The sequence below is a fragment of the Pristiophorus japonicus genome, chromosome X, assembly GCF_044704955.1.
Source record: "Pristiophorus japonicus isolate sPriJap1 chromosome X, sPriJap1.hap1, whole genome shotgun sequence".
Lineage (NCBI taxonomy): Eukaryota > Metazoa > Chordata > Chondrichthyes > Pristiophoridae > Pristiophorus > Pristiophorus japonicus.
The window spans coordinates 37,332,986-37,348,749 of NC_092010.1; the positions used below are offsets into that span (position 1 = coordinate 37,332,986).

Sequence of the window (15,764 nt, forward strand, 5' to 3'; positions counted from 1 at the left end):
CCCCCTCCTCCCTCCCTCCCTCTCTCCCCCTCCCTCCCTCTCTCCCTACTCCCCTCCCTCTCTCTTCTCCCTCCCTCTCTCATCCTCCCTCCCTCTCTCTTCCTCCCTCCCTCTCTCTCCTCCCCCTCCTCTCTTCCTTCCTTCCCTCCCTCTCTCTTCCTCTCTCTTCCTCCCTCCCTCTCCCTCCTCCCTCCCTCTCTCCTCTCCCCCCCCCTCTCTCTCCTCCCCCCTCCCTCCCTCCCTCTCTCTCTCTCCCCTCCCTCCCTCTCTCTCTCCTCCCCCCTCCCTCCCTCTCTCTCTCTCCCCTCCCCCCTCCCTCCCTCTCTCTCTCCTCCCCCCTCCCTCCCTCCCTCTCTCTCCTCCCCCCTCCCTCCCTCTCTCTCTCTCCTCCCCCCTCCCTCCCTCTCTCTCTCTCCTCCCCCCTCCCTCCCTCTCTCTCCTCCCCCCTCCCTCCCTCTCTCTCCTCCCCCCTCCCTCCCTCTCTCTCCTCCCCCCTCCCTCCCTCTCTCTCCTCCCCCCTCCCTCCCTCTCTCTCCTCCCCCCTCCCTCCCTCTCTCTCCTCCCCCCTCCCTCCCTCTCTCTCTCCTCCCCCCTCCCTCCCTCTCTCTCTCCTCCCTCCCTCCCTCTCTCTCTCCTCCCTCCCTCCCTCTCTCTCTCTCCTCCCTCCCTCCCTCTCTCTCCTCCCTCCCTCTCTCTCTCTCTCTCCCTCCCTCTCTCTCTCTCCTCCTTCCCTCCCTCTCTCTCTCCTCCTTCCCTCCCTCCCTCCTCCCTCTCTCCCCTCACTCCTCTCCCGCCGCTCCGGGCTGGAACCAGCCAGGATGGGTCAGGCCCGGGCCGACGCTCCATCAGGACCCCCGCCCCCCGATTGGTGTCGGCAGCTCGCCCGTTTAATGCAAATGAGGCCACGAGGCCCACTTTCCACCGTGCTTCAGGTCGACGGGCGCACGCCACTCCCGCGCCGGAATTCGCGAGACTCATTTCTCCTCCTGTGTATTCGAAAAGTGCACCCTTCGATTTGATCGGTGAAAGGTCCCTCCCCGCCTGCCCGCCCCACCCACACTTTGACTTCGTGCTGGGGTCCAGTACAACGGGCACCGGCACCTTGTCCAAGTGAACCTGGGCAGGGAAGGTCAGCAGGCTATTCGGCCACGCAGGGCAGCACCGCACAGCTGGACTCTGTCCTTGCTGGACAGTTGCCAAAAGCGGGATTTCCAGCAGCGGCCGTTGGATAAACCTCGGCGCCCTGGCTGACCGAGACACCAATCGGTGCCCTGCTGTCTCCCGGTTGAGAGTCACCAGCAATAGCGAGCGGCTGTGTTTAGCTTTACATCGCAGGATTCACGACACAAACTTAAAACTCTGATAATCCTTATTGTTGGGGTTGGTTTTTTTTACAGCTCATCTCGCGTCGTCATGGCAATGCAAATTAAGCTTTGCATCCAAGTGAAGATGGGAAAGAATTTCCTTTTGATGTTGAAGCCTTGAGACAGCCTCATGAGCACAGTCGATCCAACTGTTGTGCAGATAATGACTCTCTGCAGCTCTACTTATGTCATGTTTGCGTATCTGTCCATGAAATGACGATTATAGTGGGGTTCCTCTGCAAACAAAGTTACTGTCCTTCCTGGCCATGAACATGTTCAACAGAGCAGCATGTCCAGGTGACCTCACAGTCGCCATAGAAACATAGAAACATAGAAAATAGGTGCAGGAGCAGGCCATTCAGCCCTTCTAGCCTGCACCGCCATTCAATGAGTTCATGGCTGAACATGAAACTTCAGTACCCCCTTCCTGCTTTCTCACCATACCCCTTGATCCCCCGAGTAGTAAGGACTTCATCTAACTCCCTTTTGAATATATTTAGTAAATTGGCCTCAACTACTTTCTGTGGTAGAGAATTCCACAGGTTCACCACTCTCTGGGTGAAGAAGTTTCTCCTTATCTCGGTCCTAAATGGCTTACCCCTGATCCTTAGACTGTGACCCCTGGTTCTGGACTTCCCCAACATCGGGAACATTCTTCCTGCATCCAACCTGTCCAAACCCGTCAGAATTTTAAACGTTTCTATGAGGTCCCCTCTCACTCTTCTGAACTCCAGTGAATACAAGCCCAGTTGATCCAGTCTTTCTTGATAGGTCAGTCCCACCATCCCGGGAATCAGTCTGGTGAATCTTCGCTGCACTCCCTCAATAGCAAGAATGTCCTTCCTCAAGTTAGGAGACCAAAACTGTACACAATACTCCAGGTGTGGCCTCACCAAGGCCCTGTACAACTGTAGCAACACCTCCCTGCCCCTGTACTCAAATCCCCTCGCTATGAAGGCCAACATGCCATTTGCTTTCTTAACCGCCTGCTGTACCTGCATGCCAACCTTCAATGACTGATGTACCATGACACCCAGGTCTCGTTGCACCTTCCCTTTTCCTAATCTGTCACCATTCAGATAATAGTCTGTCTCTCTGTTTTTACCACCAAAGTGGATAACCTCACATTTATCCACATTATACTTCATCTGCCACGCATTTGCCCACTCACCTAACCTATTCAAGTCACTCTGCAGCCTCCTAGCATCCTCCTCGCAGCTCACATGGTCTAGTTATTCCTGGACATGCTCGTCGACTGTGTCAAATGCATGGCAGTGTTGTTTTGGTGAATTCTGTGCTCGTCAAGATGAGAGACGTTAGCGCAGGGAAGAACAGGCTTGAAAAGAGAAGGCTGAGGGAGTGACCTAATAGGGCTCTTTAAAATGATGAAAGGTTTTGATAGAGTGGATACAGAGAGAATGTTTCCACTTGTGGGGAAAAGCATAACTAGAGGCCATCAATATAAGATAGTCACCTAGTAATCCAACGGGAAATTCAGGAGAAACTTCTTTACCCAGAGAGCGGTGAGAATGTGGAACTTGCTACCACAGCGAGTGGTTGAAGTGAGTAGTATCGATGCATTTAAGGAAGGCTAGATAAACATATGAGGGAGAAGGGAATAGAGGGTTATGCTGATAGATTTAGATGAGGAAAGATGGGAGGAGGCTCGAGTGGAGCATGAACGCCGGCATGGACTGGTTGGGCCGAATGGCCTGTTTATGTGCCGTATATCCTACATAATAATCCTGTATAAAATGGGCCACTTTGCAGTTTGAGCATCCAGTATCAGTATCTGGCCCCTCCTGGCCAAGGTGGCCATTAACAGGTCCAGCCAGCGGACGGTCGAGGAGGTCGTTCAGCCCGACTGCCTGCCTCCCTCCCACGGCTACGTTGGCGCCCGGGTGCCCCTGGAGATGGAGCGCGCAGTGTCCACCGGTAGGCTCACGGCCTTCCGCGCCCGGTGGGCACTGGAGTGCATCATCACATCCGGGGATAAAGTGTTAATTTAATTTGTGAGGTTTCCTTTGCATTTACAGGGCTGGATTTTCTGCTTGCTGCCGCCTCCGTTTTCGCCCCAGAGAGTCGGCAATGGTGGCGGGAGGCAATTCCGGCGGCCAGCCAGCGTCCAGCACCCCGCTGGGGTTTTCAGGCCGGTTTTGACGGGGTGTGGAGCATCACTGCCCAGAGGAGGCGAAACGGTGTGAAACGCCCCCTGGTTGCGACACCGGCTCGATTTCTGCCGCCTGCCCGACCCGTCGTGCTGCGCAGAGCGCCCCCTGCTGGGCCGGCCTGTGAAAGCGGGCGTTCCGAGCTGTAGCGGCTGCAGTGAGGTAAGTAGTGTCCACCTCGGGTAAGTGTGATTGATTTTTTTTTTTTGTTTCCGATTTATGCTGTGGTGGCATGAGTTATTGATTGGGAATGTTTCTGGTGGGTTTATTTCAGCTTTTTTTTCTCCCCTGGCATCTCGGAGCGCTCCCAGGCCGGCTGTTTAGCTCGGGATTTTCGCACGCTCAGCCGGCCTCGCGCCCCAAGAGAGGTGTGTAACGCCTCCCTTAGCGCTCCGCCCCACACTCAGGGCCCAGCTGCCCAATTTTGCTGACAGGCGCAAACTGTTCTCAGGCGCAAACGTTACTACCCCGCCGCCATTACTGCCCCGAAATGAGCAAAGCCAAAAATCCAGCCCACAGTCTTTATTGGTTGTGCCCCTTTAAAAAGAGGGCACATGCTGTACTTCAAATTGGCAACTGCCAGCATGGAGAGTCAGCCTCTGCGCCACCCCGCCCCCCTGTCGGTCAACGTGCCAGAACCCGTCTCAGTCCCAATTTGTGAAACACTTACCTGTGCATCTGGAGGGCCTCCTTCATCCCTGATCAGCATCAAATGGCTCTGACCGTTGACATTGATTTCCTTCTTGTATCGACCACCTGGCAGAGGCACAATGGGGTAACGTTGTTAATGCTCGAGGCGGATGGACTGTGGGTTTTATTTACTGCTTCAAGTTTTCTACTAATAAGCACGGGAACAGTCACACAGTTTTATAGTCTAAACCCGCTCGTTATACTCGACAGCAGAGATTAGATGGTCCCTGAAACTAGTCACAGTCTGATGTGCTGTGTAACCCCCCTCCCCCACCCCCTAAACAAGTTTTTCAGCCCTCCAATGGCATCAGCCGTGGCTCAGTGGGCAGCACCCTCGCCTCTGAGTCAGAAGGTTGTGGTTCCAAGTCCCACTCCAGAGACTCAAGCTCATAATACTAGGCTGACACTCCAGTGCAGGTCTGAGGGAGTGCCGCACTGTCGGAGGGGCAGTACTGAGGGAGCGCCGCACTGTCGGAGGGGCAGTACTGAGGGAGTGCCGCACTGTCAGAGGGGCAGTACTGAGGGAGCGCCGCACTGTCGAAGGGGCAGTACTGAGGGAGGACCGCACTGTCGGAGGGGCAGTACTGATGGAGTGCCGCACTGTCGGAGGGGCAGTACTGAGGGAGGACCGCACTGTCGGAGGGGCGGTACTGAGGGAGCGCCGCACTGTCGGAGGGGCAGTACTGATGGAGTGCCGCACTGTCGGAGGGGCAGTACTGAGGGAGGACCGCACTGTCGAAGGGGCAGTACTGAGGGAGGACCGCACTGTCGGAGGGGCAGTACTGAGGGAGCGGCACACTGTCGGAGGGGCAGTACTGAGGGAGGACCGCACTGTCGGAGGGGCAGTACTGAGGGAGCGCCGCTCTGTCAGAGGGGCAGTACTGAGGGAGCGCCGCACTGTCAGGGGAGCCCTCTTTCAGATGAGACGTTAAACCGAGGCCCCGTCTGCTCTCTCAGGTGAATGTAAAAGATCCCATGGCACTATTTCGAAGAAGACCAGGGGAGTTACCCCGGTATCCTGGCCAATATTTATCCCTCAATCAACATAACAAAAACAGATTATCTGGTCATTATCACATTGCTGTTTGTGGGAGCTTGCTGTGCACAAATTGGCTGCCGCGTTTCCCACATTACAACAGTGACCACACTCCAAAAGTACTTCATAGGCTGTAAAGCGCTTTGAGGCGGTCGTCGAAAAGGCTATATAAATGCAAACTTATGTTCTTATGTTAAGTCTTTTTTTTAGTTGAGTCTGGAAGTGACACCGGTATGGATGAGGGTTTCAGTGGCAGGTGGGCTGAGGTGGGGCTGGATGCGGGCGATGTTCTGGCGGTGGAAGTAGGTGGCCTTTGTGGTGGAGCGTGTATGGGTGCTAACAAGCCTCGTTATCCGCTTTGACAGTGCTAGCTTCTCCCCAGCTCCCCAGTCTGAGTGGCCCCCGGCCTGCGAGCACCATCGGAGCAGGCCGGGGAGTGGAAGGAGCAGTGTGGCGGCGTACCGCTCCAGGGAGCAGCACGTGCTGGGGCAGGAGGGCGACAGCAGCGAAGAGTGACGTCATCAAGATCCAGGTCGGTGATTGGAGCGTGGGCAGGTACAGCAGGAGCGGTGAGATCGGGGCGATGGAGCGGCGAGAGACTGTAGAGGGACGTGATCGGGGCCCAGGAGAGGTGCGAGTTTGGGGCCCAGAAGAGGCGAGGGCCCAGGGGCAGCACGGGCCCAGCCCACACTACGATATGTGCGCGCACTAGGTCTGTGCAGCAGAACTGGTCTCCAGTCGTCCTGGTTAACCCTTGCCACTGGACCAAGACCTCGCTCTGTCAAGCCCCGTGTGGTGGCTGGTGTGCAACGGTCACCCCACGTTAAAAAAATTCACCCACAGGCATCTTCCACCCTTCAGGATTTAGTTCAGGATCTGGAATATTAGGTCCTCCATTGAAACACCTGTGACCTTTTTGACATGGAAACAAGTCATCCTCGGTTCGAGGGACTGCCTATGATGATGATGGGGTCAGAAGTTCAGCTCGCTGTCGAATAGGATGCTGACATTGCAAACAGTCTGGTTCAGCCAGAGACAGTGGCTGGGGAGTTGCTGGCAAGGGTACGCTGCTTGTGGTGGTGGGGGGGTGATCAAAGACAACGGCTTCAGTCTTCCAAATGTTAGGCTGGAGGAAGTCGGAGCTTATGCATGACTGGATATGTCAGACAAGGAGCCTAAGAACACAGAGGCAGTGGGGGGTCGTGAGAGTGGGGGGGGGGGCGGGGGAGAAGAGGGCGAGCTGGCTGTCATCAGCGTACATGTGGAAGTTGACCCCATGTCTGTGGATGATGTTGCCAAGGGAGAGGAAAGGGGAGGGGCAAAGATAGATCCTTGGCGGACTCTGGAGGCAACGGAGCAGGGGGCTGATTCGGGGGAAGAAGTACCCATTCCCACCAGAGGTGACCTGATTGAGGCCTGTAAAATGATGATGTTCGATAGGGTAGGCGTAGAGAAGATGGTTCTACTTGTGGGGGAGACCAGAACTAGGAGCCATCAATATAAGATAGTCACCAATAAGGAATTCAAAATAAACCTCTTTAAGAGAGTGATGAGAATGTGGAACTCGCTACCACATGAAGCTTGAAAAATTAAAATCCCCCCCCCCCATGAAATAATCATTTTTGCGGTAGTTACACAAGATGTTAAAACTGTCACCGTTTGATGGATAGGATCTGTGCAGGCCACGCTAAAAATACAGCCCAAAAAACAGCTCGATAGGTATCAGAGAGCTGAGCTACAGACGACTGCTGTGAGCAGACCACATCCTGTTAAGTGCACGGCATAGGCGCGAGCCTGTTTAACCGCATCCTGTGGCAGTGAAGCAGTCTCTCTCAAAAATCAATGTTCACTTTATAAGAGGGGAACATTTCACTCGGTCCTTCCAGGAATTAAAAACAAAGATTTAATTAAAAAAAGAAACACACACACATTATTTATGGACTCTACTTCCAACCCCATCAGGATGCCTTCGAAAATTGCCTATGTTGGTCATATTTAATAGGGAAAGAAAGACTTTCATTTATATAGCGCCTTTCATGACCACCGGACGTCTCAAAGCGCTTTACAACCAATGAAGTACTTTTTTTGAAGTGTAGTTACTGTTGTAATGTGGGAAATGCAGCAGCCAATTTGCGCACAGCAAGCTCCCACAAGCAGCAATGTGATAATGAGCAGATAATCTGTTTTAGTGATGTATTTTTTGTTGTTGCAAATTTGAATATTTTACATGCGGGTTTAATGAAGGCAATTTCCCGTTAGATGTGACTCAGTGGGTAGCACACTTGTCTCCGAGTCAGAAGGTTGTGGGTTCAAGTCCCACTCCAGAGACTTGAGCACATAAATTTAGGCAGACACTCCGGTGCAGTGCTGAGGGAGTGTTTCACTGTCAGAGGGGCCGTCTTTCGAATGAAAGTTAAACCGAGGCCCTGTCTGCTCTCTCAGGTGGACGTCAAAAGTCCCACGGCACTATTTCGAAGAAGAGCAAGGGAATTCTCCCCGGTGTCCTGGGCCAATATTTATCCCTCGATTAACATCACTAAAACAGATGATCTGGTCATTGTCACATTGCTGTTTGTGGGAGCTTGCTGTGTGCAAATTGGCTGCTGCTTTATCTTCACAGAAAAGCCAGTTTTTTTAGGCCAATATGGGACTGGGTACCTCCAAGGGCACTGCCACAGGGTCCTTTACCAGACCACTTTGGTGTTGTCAGAGATAACCCTGTAAATAAATGGGGCATCAACTATAAAGCTAGTGTGAGCTTCAAGAATCCTTAGGAAGACCATTAATTTCAATAATTCCACACTGGATTTAACATGAACATCACACACAGAGCATTAATAAACTATTAAACTTTCATGACTTCAATATTTCAAGACCTGTCGGTCTTCAGGGAATGATGCATTCAACAGAAATGCATTCTGTGGAAAGATTGATTGTTGTGGTTGAAATATGAGCACGTGCCATTTAAGCCCAATTAACCGCACAATGGCCACACAAAGAATATTGAAGGTTAACTGCTTAACCATCAAGTTTGATTAGTTATTGACCAATGTTAATTGGTTGGCACTTCACCACCACAGGCAGGATGGGCCAAAGGGCCTCTCACCTGTGGTGAACAATGTGGTCCTCGAACTCCCTCAACCACCGAGAGGCACAAGTCCGGGGTATCCCCCACTTCGCCCCTGTTTAAAGATGCTGCAGCCTCTGCTTGACTGCACCCTGCCCCCCCCCCCCCCCCAAACCTGCCTCCTCGTGCGCCATCACTCAAGGCCACTGCATTGCCCGACTTTTTTGAAAGCATTCCCAATTCCCACATTGGGAAGAGCACGGAGCCCAATTCGAGGAATGTCTCCCTCCGCGAGACTGAACAGAACCACCTCGCTGTGCTTTTATTTTAAAATGGTATCTTTTGTTCCGATTAATAGTTGAAATGGAAAAGGCAAAGTTAACACATTTCAGGACAAGCGTGAATCCGGGTGACCAACCCTGCCAGGATTGTCCTCGACTCTCCAGAAATGAAAGATTAACTCAGGAGAAAAATCAAATGGGCATTAAAAAAGGTTTCTTTTCCAGTTTCCTTGAACACTTTGGTTTATTGGTTATAAGAATATCGGAGATGGGGAAAAAAGGTTCTTTGACTGGGCATGGCAGGGCGGGGGTGGGGGGGGGAATGAAAGCTCCAGGAGCTGGCAACTCTACCCGAGCATTTAATATCTTATTCACAACATCAATTGCCCGCAGTTTGAGAACAGAGAATAGCGCAATATTCAGTCATTTTTTTTTGTGATTTGAACCACAAATTCCGGAGATGAGGGGGTTGTCTTATGAAGAAAGGTTGAGCAGGTTGGGCCTGTACTCATTGGAGTTTAGAAGAATAAGAGGTGATCTTATTGAAACATATAAAATACTGAGGGGGCTTGACAGGGTAGATGCAGAGAGGATGTTTCAGAACTAGGGGGCATAGTTTCAGAATAAGGGGTCGCCTATTTAAGACGGAGATGAGGAGGAATTTCTTCTCTCAGAGGGTTGTAAATCTGTGGAATTCTCTGCCCCAGAGAGCTGTGGAGGCTGGGACATTGAATATATTTAAGGCGGAGATAGACAGATTTTTGAGCGATAAGGGAGTAAAGGGTTATGGGGAGCGGGCAGGGAAGTGGAGTTGGGGCTAGGATCAGATCAGCCGTGATCTTATTGAAGGGATTAGCGCAGCCGTACGGTCGACTACTGCTCCTATTTCTTATGAGACCTCCCCCTGAACGGAATGCTAAAATGTTCAGACTGAAGATTTGTCGGACCCCTGTTGGATCCCCTGTGGCATTGCTCATGGTTAAGGTGGAGGAGCTGCTGTTTGGTGACAGGAGTACGATAACCAGGTAAATCCTACTGTGAGCACTGCCAAGGAAGGTCCACAACAGGGCGGAAGAACACAAGAGAGCATGGAACTCCTGCCACACTCGATGGACAATTTACCCTTTCACGGACTGCGTTCCACTCCTTTACTCTACTGAGGAAAAGTTCCATTAATAGTCCACAACGAACCTTAATGCATTGGACAAAATTCCAGAATATGCGGCAATTCCAACTTCTCCACTGCGCTAATCCCTTCACCTCCAGCGGTGAGAGCCATCAAGCCCCATGGAGTATTTCAGCCTTTCAGTCTATACCTAGCCCAATAGCCACTTGTTCCAAACAAGATATTGTCCAGCTCCTTCTTGAAGGGGTTAATCGGTGCAGCATTGACAATGTTAGTTGGGAATGTCCTCCACAGAGCAACCACTCTGTGCTGTCAGAATTTCTTCCAATCTCTGATCTCGCTTGATACACTCAGACCAGATGGAAACGAGAGACATGACTTGTATTTTGATCCGTTTGTTACTGAACAACCTGATCACATTTTAAAAATACAGAACTTTAAAAAAACAACAATTACTTTCTGCATCATTCAGAACTGCCTGCACACTTTAGTACCACAGAGCCCAGTTATGGCCCATATTGATAGTGGTGCCCAGAATTGCACCGTTACTTCACGTGAACTATTCTCACCTTCTGGAGACTCATCCCGGACGTAGGTGCCAGTCAGATATCGATGTACCAGTGCGGACTTGCCACTGCGCAGACTGCCGACCAATCCCTGCGAAGAAACCAATACAGAGCTGCCAGTTCAGAATAGCTAGATTCACAAGAATGATACCAGAACTGAGAGGGTAGAACTATCAGGAAAGGCAGAACAAGCTATGGCTCATTTCTCTATAGGCCTGATCGAGGCCTTTAAAATGCTGATGTTTGCTGGGGTAGAGGTGGAGAAGATGTGGGGAGACCAGAACTAGGGGCCATAATTAAAGGGGTTATGGGGAGCGGGCGGGGAAGTGGAGCTGAGTCCATGATCGGATCAGCCATGATCGTATTAAACGGTGGAGCAGGCTCGAGGGGCCGTATGGCCGATTCCTGCTCCTATTTCTTTATCTTATATTGATAAGATAAGAAATGTCACCAATAAATCCAACAGGGGAATTCAAAATAAACCTCCTTCACCCAGAGAGTGGTGAGAATGTGGAACTCGCTACCACAGGGAGCGGTTGAGGCGAATAGTAAAGATGTATTTAAGGGGAAGCTAGATAAACACGACGGAGAAAGGAAGGTTATGCTGATGGGGTGGGATGAGGCTCATGTGGAGCATAAACCAGTTGGGCCAACTGGCCTGATTCTGTGCTGTACAGTCGATGTGATTCAATGTAGCACAGCTTCTCATTTCCACCTTCCTTTTTAACCTTCCCCGCCCCACACTTCAGACTGTGTCTTCCACCGCCCCTGCCCACTGCAAGGCTCGTTTCTGACCGCCACCAGCCAGGGGGATGTGGTTGGCATCACAGGTGTAGACCATAAATACCGGATCAGGCCACCAAAGGGGTCAGAGTTCACGTGAGGGCGATTGGGGGGAAACACGCCCCGTTTTCTCCCTCTGCCCCTCGTACATCATCACCGAGCACAATCGAGTGGCCTGACTGAGAATGAAGCAAAGCTCACCCAGCATGACCGTCCCATAATGCGATACGGTATTTACTGTCCAAATCGCTGTTCACATCCGGGGCGGGGGGGGGGGGGGGGGAGTGGGACTGGCTGAGGTGCTCCTGCAGAGAGCCGGCACAGGCTCGATGGGCCGAATGGCTTCCTTCCGTGCCGTAACCATTCTATGATTCTATGCATCACAGGATTACATCGACTAAACAGCACAGAAACAGGCCATTCAGCCCAACTGGTTTATGCTCCACACGAGCCTACTACCACTGCACCCTATCAGCATATCCCTCTATTGGACTCCAATTCTGTCACAGTTCATTCAGCCTTGCAACCTTCGGAGGTGGAGAGCATGCCGTAGAGGCGGGGAGAAAACAGGCATGTGCACTGCAAGCAGCGTCTCCTGAATAGAAACAGAGATCAGCACCATACCCAAAGAAGTCCGTGAGTAATCCCTTTCTCTCTCAGTTCTTCGTATGTACCAAACAAAGTGCGTGAGTTCAGCAGAGAAACAGGATGTGACTGAGAGACAGCGCTCTCTGTTTGTAACATTTGTGGGTCGATTTACTAGAATGTACATCCCCTTTCAGTGACATACGAGAGATACATATGACCATCCTGACTCACGGCCATGTTGGCCACAGTAAATGGACCAGAGAGAGCAGTAACAGATGAGAAAAATCAATCGTCACGACAAAATACTGCCTGTTGTGGATGGGGAAAAAAGCAAGAGTTGTCTTGGGAGCATGTTTCTTTTATTCATTCCTGGGATGTGGGCGTCGCTGGCAAGGCTGGCATTTATTGCCCATCCCTAATTGTTCGTGAGAAGGTGGTGGTGAGCCGCCTTCTTGAACCGCTGCAGTCCGTGTGGTGAAGGTGCTCCCACAGTGCTGTTAGGGAGGGAGTTCCAGGATTGTGACCCAGCGACGATGAAGGAACGGCCGATATATTTCCAAGTCAGGACGGTGTGTGACTGGGAGGGGAACCTGGAGGTGGTGGTGTTCCCATGCACCTGCTGCCCTTCTAGGTAGTAGAGGTCACTGGTTTGGGAGGTGCTGCCAAAGAAGTGGTCGTAGATGGTACACACGGTGCACGGGTGATGGAGGGAATGAATGTTTGAGGGAGTGACTGTTCAAGGTTAAAAGAGTTCCTGCCATTTGGATGATTGTGCAAAGTGCCCAAGCTTTGCCCTCGTGTTTTTATAGATGCCGCATGAACTCTTCGAGCCATAAGGTTGTACAGGTACTGCTCAATCAGCCATTTCTTACTCTGTATTTATTACACTCTGTTTCACAGCAGATACCAGTTACCACGGTAACAGCCAAAATGGCGGCTGCCGGTCTTGTGATTGAGAAGCAACAAATGAGGCAAACTTACCAACCGGAGCTCTGGGACTGAGCGGCTTAGCGTCCACTCCTGACTGTTCACAAAGGCCTCTGAGAAAAGAAAAGAAAGGAAGTGGTTAGCTGTGAAAAAGTTTTGACATAACATGCAGCCTGAAAAGTCTACCCACTAGTTGCTCACACAGGCTATCTCCCCGAGGTCATAGGATAAAAATAAATAGCAAGGATGTACTTGACTGGTTGGCAGTCCTCAAAGTAGAATGGTCACCTGGTCCGAATGGGATGTATCCTAGGTTACTGAAAGCAGGGTGGAAATTGAAGAGGCTCTGGCCACAATCTTCCCACCCTCCTTGGATATGGGGGTGGTGCCAGAGGACTGGAATATTGCAAATGTTACACCCTTGTTCGAAAAAGGGGCGGGGGATAAACCCAGCAATGACACATCAGTCAGCCCAACATCGGTGGTTGAGAAACATTTAGAGACAGTGGTGTTTCCCAGGGGTCAGTATTAGGACCACTGCTCTTTCTGATATATATTAATGACCTGAACTTGGGTATACGGGGCATCATTTCAACATTTGCAGATGATATGAACATTGGAAATGTAGTAAACAATGAGGAGACTAGGAACAGATTCAGGAGGACATAGACTGGTGAAATGGGCAGACATGTGGCAGATGAAATCTAACGCAGAGAAGTGTGAAGTATTACATTTTGGTGAGAAGAATGAGGAAAGATGGCAGGACAGGTTGAAAGGCTGTTAATAAGGCACATGGGATCCTTGGCTTTATTAATAGAGGAATAGAGTAAGGAAGTTATGCTAAACCTTTATAAAACACTGAAGTGGGGCTTTCGAGCTCTGTTATAATTAAAGGATTAAGAATGGATCTCGGAACTAAAAAGGGCTTTTGTAGCAGCCAACTTTACAAGCTGTGTAACCAGAGGACAACTACAAATAGCCAAACTGTTGGACCACAGGAGGCCCAGAGAGGCAGTCAAATAAGGCAAGGGGTCAAAAGTGACCAGATGGAGTTTTTCCAACGTGTGTGACGCGAAAGGGAATTAGTCAAATTGTGCATTTGGGCTTTGGGCCAATTAAATGGCCTAGGGGGGCCGTGAATGAGGCTGACATACATCATTAAGTGTATAAAAGATTGCTTGGAACTTTGTATCATTGGAGAAGCCTGGCTACAGATAAACCAGCAGGCAAGCTCCCCACCGGTGCAAAATAAAGACTACTTGAATCGTCGAATCCAGAACTGGTGTTGAGTGTTTATTTTAAATACTCCACTGCATACTGGTTAGGCCCCAACTAGAGTATTGTGGCCAATTTTGGGCACCACACTTTAGGATGGATGTCAAGGCCTTAGAGAGGGTGCAGAGGGAGATTGACGAAAATAGTTCCAGGGATGAGGGACATCAGTTACGTGGATAGATTGGAGAAGCTGGGATTGTTCTCGTTGGAGCAGAGGAGATTTGCTAGAGGGGTTCAAAATCATGAATGGTTTTGATAGAGTAAGTAAAGAGAAACGGTTTCCAGTGGCAGAAGGGTCGGTAACCAGAGGACACAAATTTAAGGTGTTTGGCAAAAGAACCAGAGGCGACATGAGGAAAATATTTTTTACGCAGTGAGTTATGGTGATCGGGAATGCAATTGTTGAAAGGGTGGTAACTTTCTAAAAAGAGAATTGGATCAATACTTGAAGGGAAAAAATGAACAGGGCTATGGGGAAAGAGCGGGGGGAGTTCGATTAAGTGGATAGCTGTACCAAAGGCATGATGGGCCGAATGGCCTCCTTCTGTGCTGTATCCTTCTAGGATTCAATAACTTACTGATCAATTAAATCAAGAATTATTCAAATGTTTAAACAAAACATTATTGCTTTGTGCAGCAATAAGGAACCTGGTTTAGACAATTACCTCAGCATCTGTGGGGATATTGGCTGGAATTTGAATGCGAGGCTCAGTCAATGGTACAGAGCAGGAATGAGCAATGCCCCAAGGTGACACAAGGCATCTTATTTAAACCGGCTAATTTGAAAATAATGTTTGTTCATTAAAAATTCATATATGTAAATTCGCGTTTTAATTATTTAATTTTGATATTGCAGTGGGTTTTTTTAAAAAAACTATAAAACCAATTTTGATGAACTTTATAACATATCACAAGTTTGCAGTGTGAGAAGACACTCGTGTGGAGGGGTTGAGATGATAACAAGAGCTAGGAAAGTGAAACTCGTTGGGTTGGGATTATGAAGACATAGAGAAGATGGTTCCACTTGTGGGGAGACCAGAACTCGGGGGGCCAGAAATATTAGATAGTCACTCATAAATCCAAAGGGGAATTCAGAAGAAACTTCTTGACTCAGAGAGCGGTTAGAATGTGGAACTCGCTCAGAGAGCAGTTGAAGCGAATAGTATCGATGCATTTAAGGGGAAGCTGGATAAACACATGAGGAAGAAAGCCACGGAAGGTTATGGTGATGGGATGAGATGAAGAGGGGTGGGAGGAGGCTGGTGTGGAGCATAAACACCGGCACCAACCAGTTGGGCCGATTGGCCTGTTTGTGTGCGGCAAATGCTATGTAATCGTCATTCCAACGGTGAGACTCAGTGCCCTATTTGCTGACCTTAGCTAAGAGTATGGGAGTGATGCTAAAATTGCCCCCTGGTTAGGCAGGGGATAAATTAAAAGCAGTCAGGGCTCCTGCTCTTGTCAGGAGCTGTATTTAAAGGGATGAGCCCCCTATCCTGGAGAATGACTCCCTGCTCGGAGCATAGGAGTGGTGAATTTATCCTTAAATCCTTCTTCGTTTTCTTTCATTCTTCCCTGCCTCACTTTACATACACAGGATATACGGCACAGAAACAGGCCATTCGGCCCAACCAGTCCATGCCGGCGTTTATGCTCCACTCGAGCCTCCTCCTGTTTTTCCTCATCTAAATCTATCAGCATAACCCTCTATTCCCTTCTCCCTCATATGTTTATCTAGCCTCCCCTTAAATGCATCGATACTATTCGCCTCAACCACTCCCTGTGTGAAAACAAGGTCCGATTGAAAACGTCATTCTGCAGATTAACTTCACAATGAGTTCGAGCGCGACACAGTGTGGAAATCGCTGTAATGTATTTGCCTCATGGGTTCTT

At 50.1% G+C, this 15,764-nt stretch overlaps 1 protein-coding gene across 1 annotated transcript in view; it reads right to left on the reverse strand.

Moving 5' to 3' along the window:
- LOC139240892 (arf-GAP with GTPase, ANK repeat and PH domain-containing protein 1-like) overlaps window positions 1-15,764 on the reverse strand; it is a 232,672-nt gene that overhangs the window by 88,961 nt on the left and 127,947 nt on the right. Inside the window, exons 2-4 of the mRNA XM_070869397.1 lie at window positions 12,651-12,709; window positions 10,302-10,389; window positions 4,203-4,288 (exon numbers count right to left, since the gene is read on the reverse strand). Of these exons, the coding sequence (XP_070725498.1) occupies window positions 4,203-4,288; window positions 10,302-10,389; window positions 12,651-12,709 (233 nt within the window). The remainder of the gene's footprint in view (window positions 1-4,202; window positions 4,289-10,301; window positions 10,390-12,650; window positions 12,710-15,764) is intronic.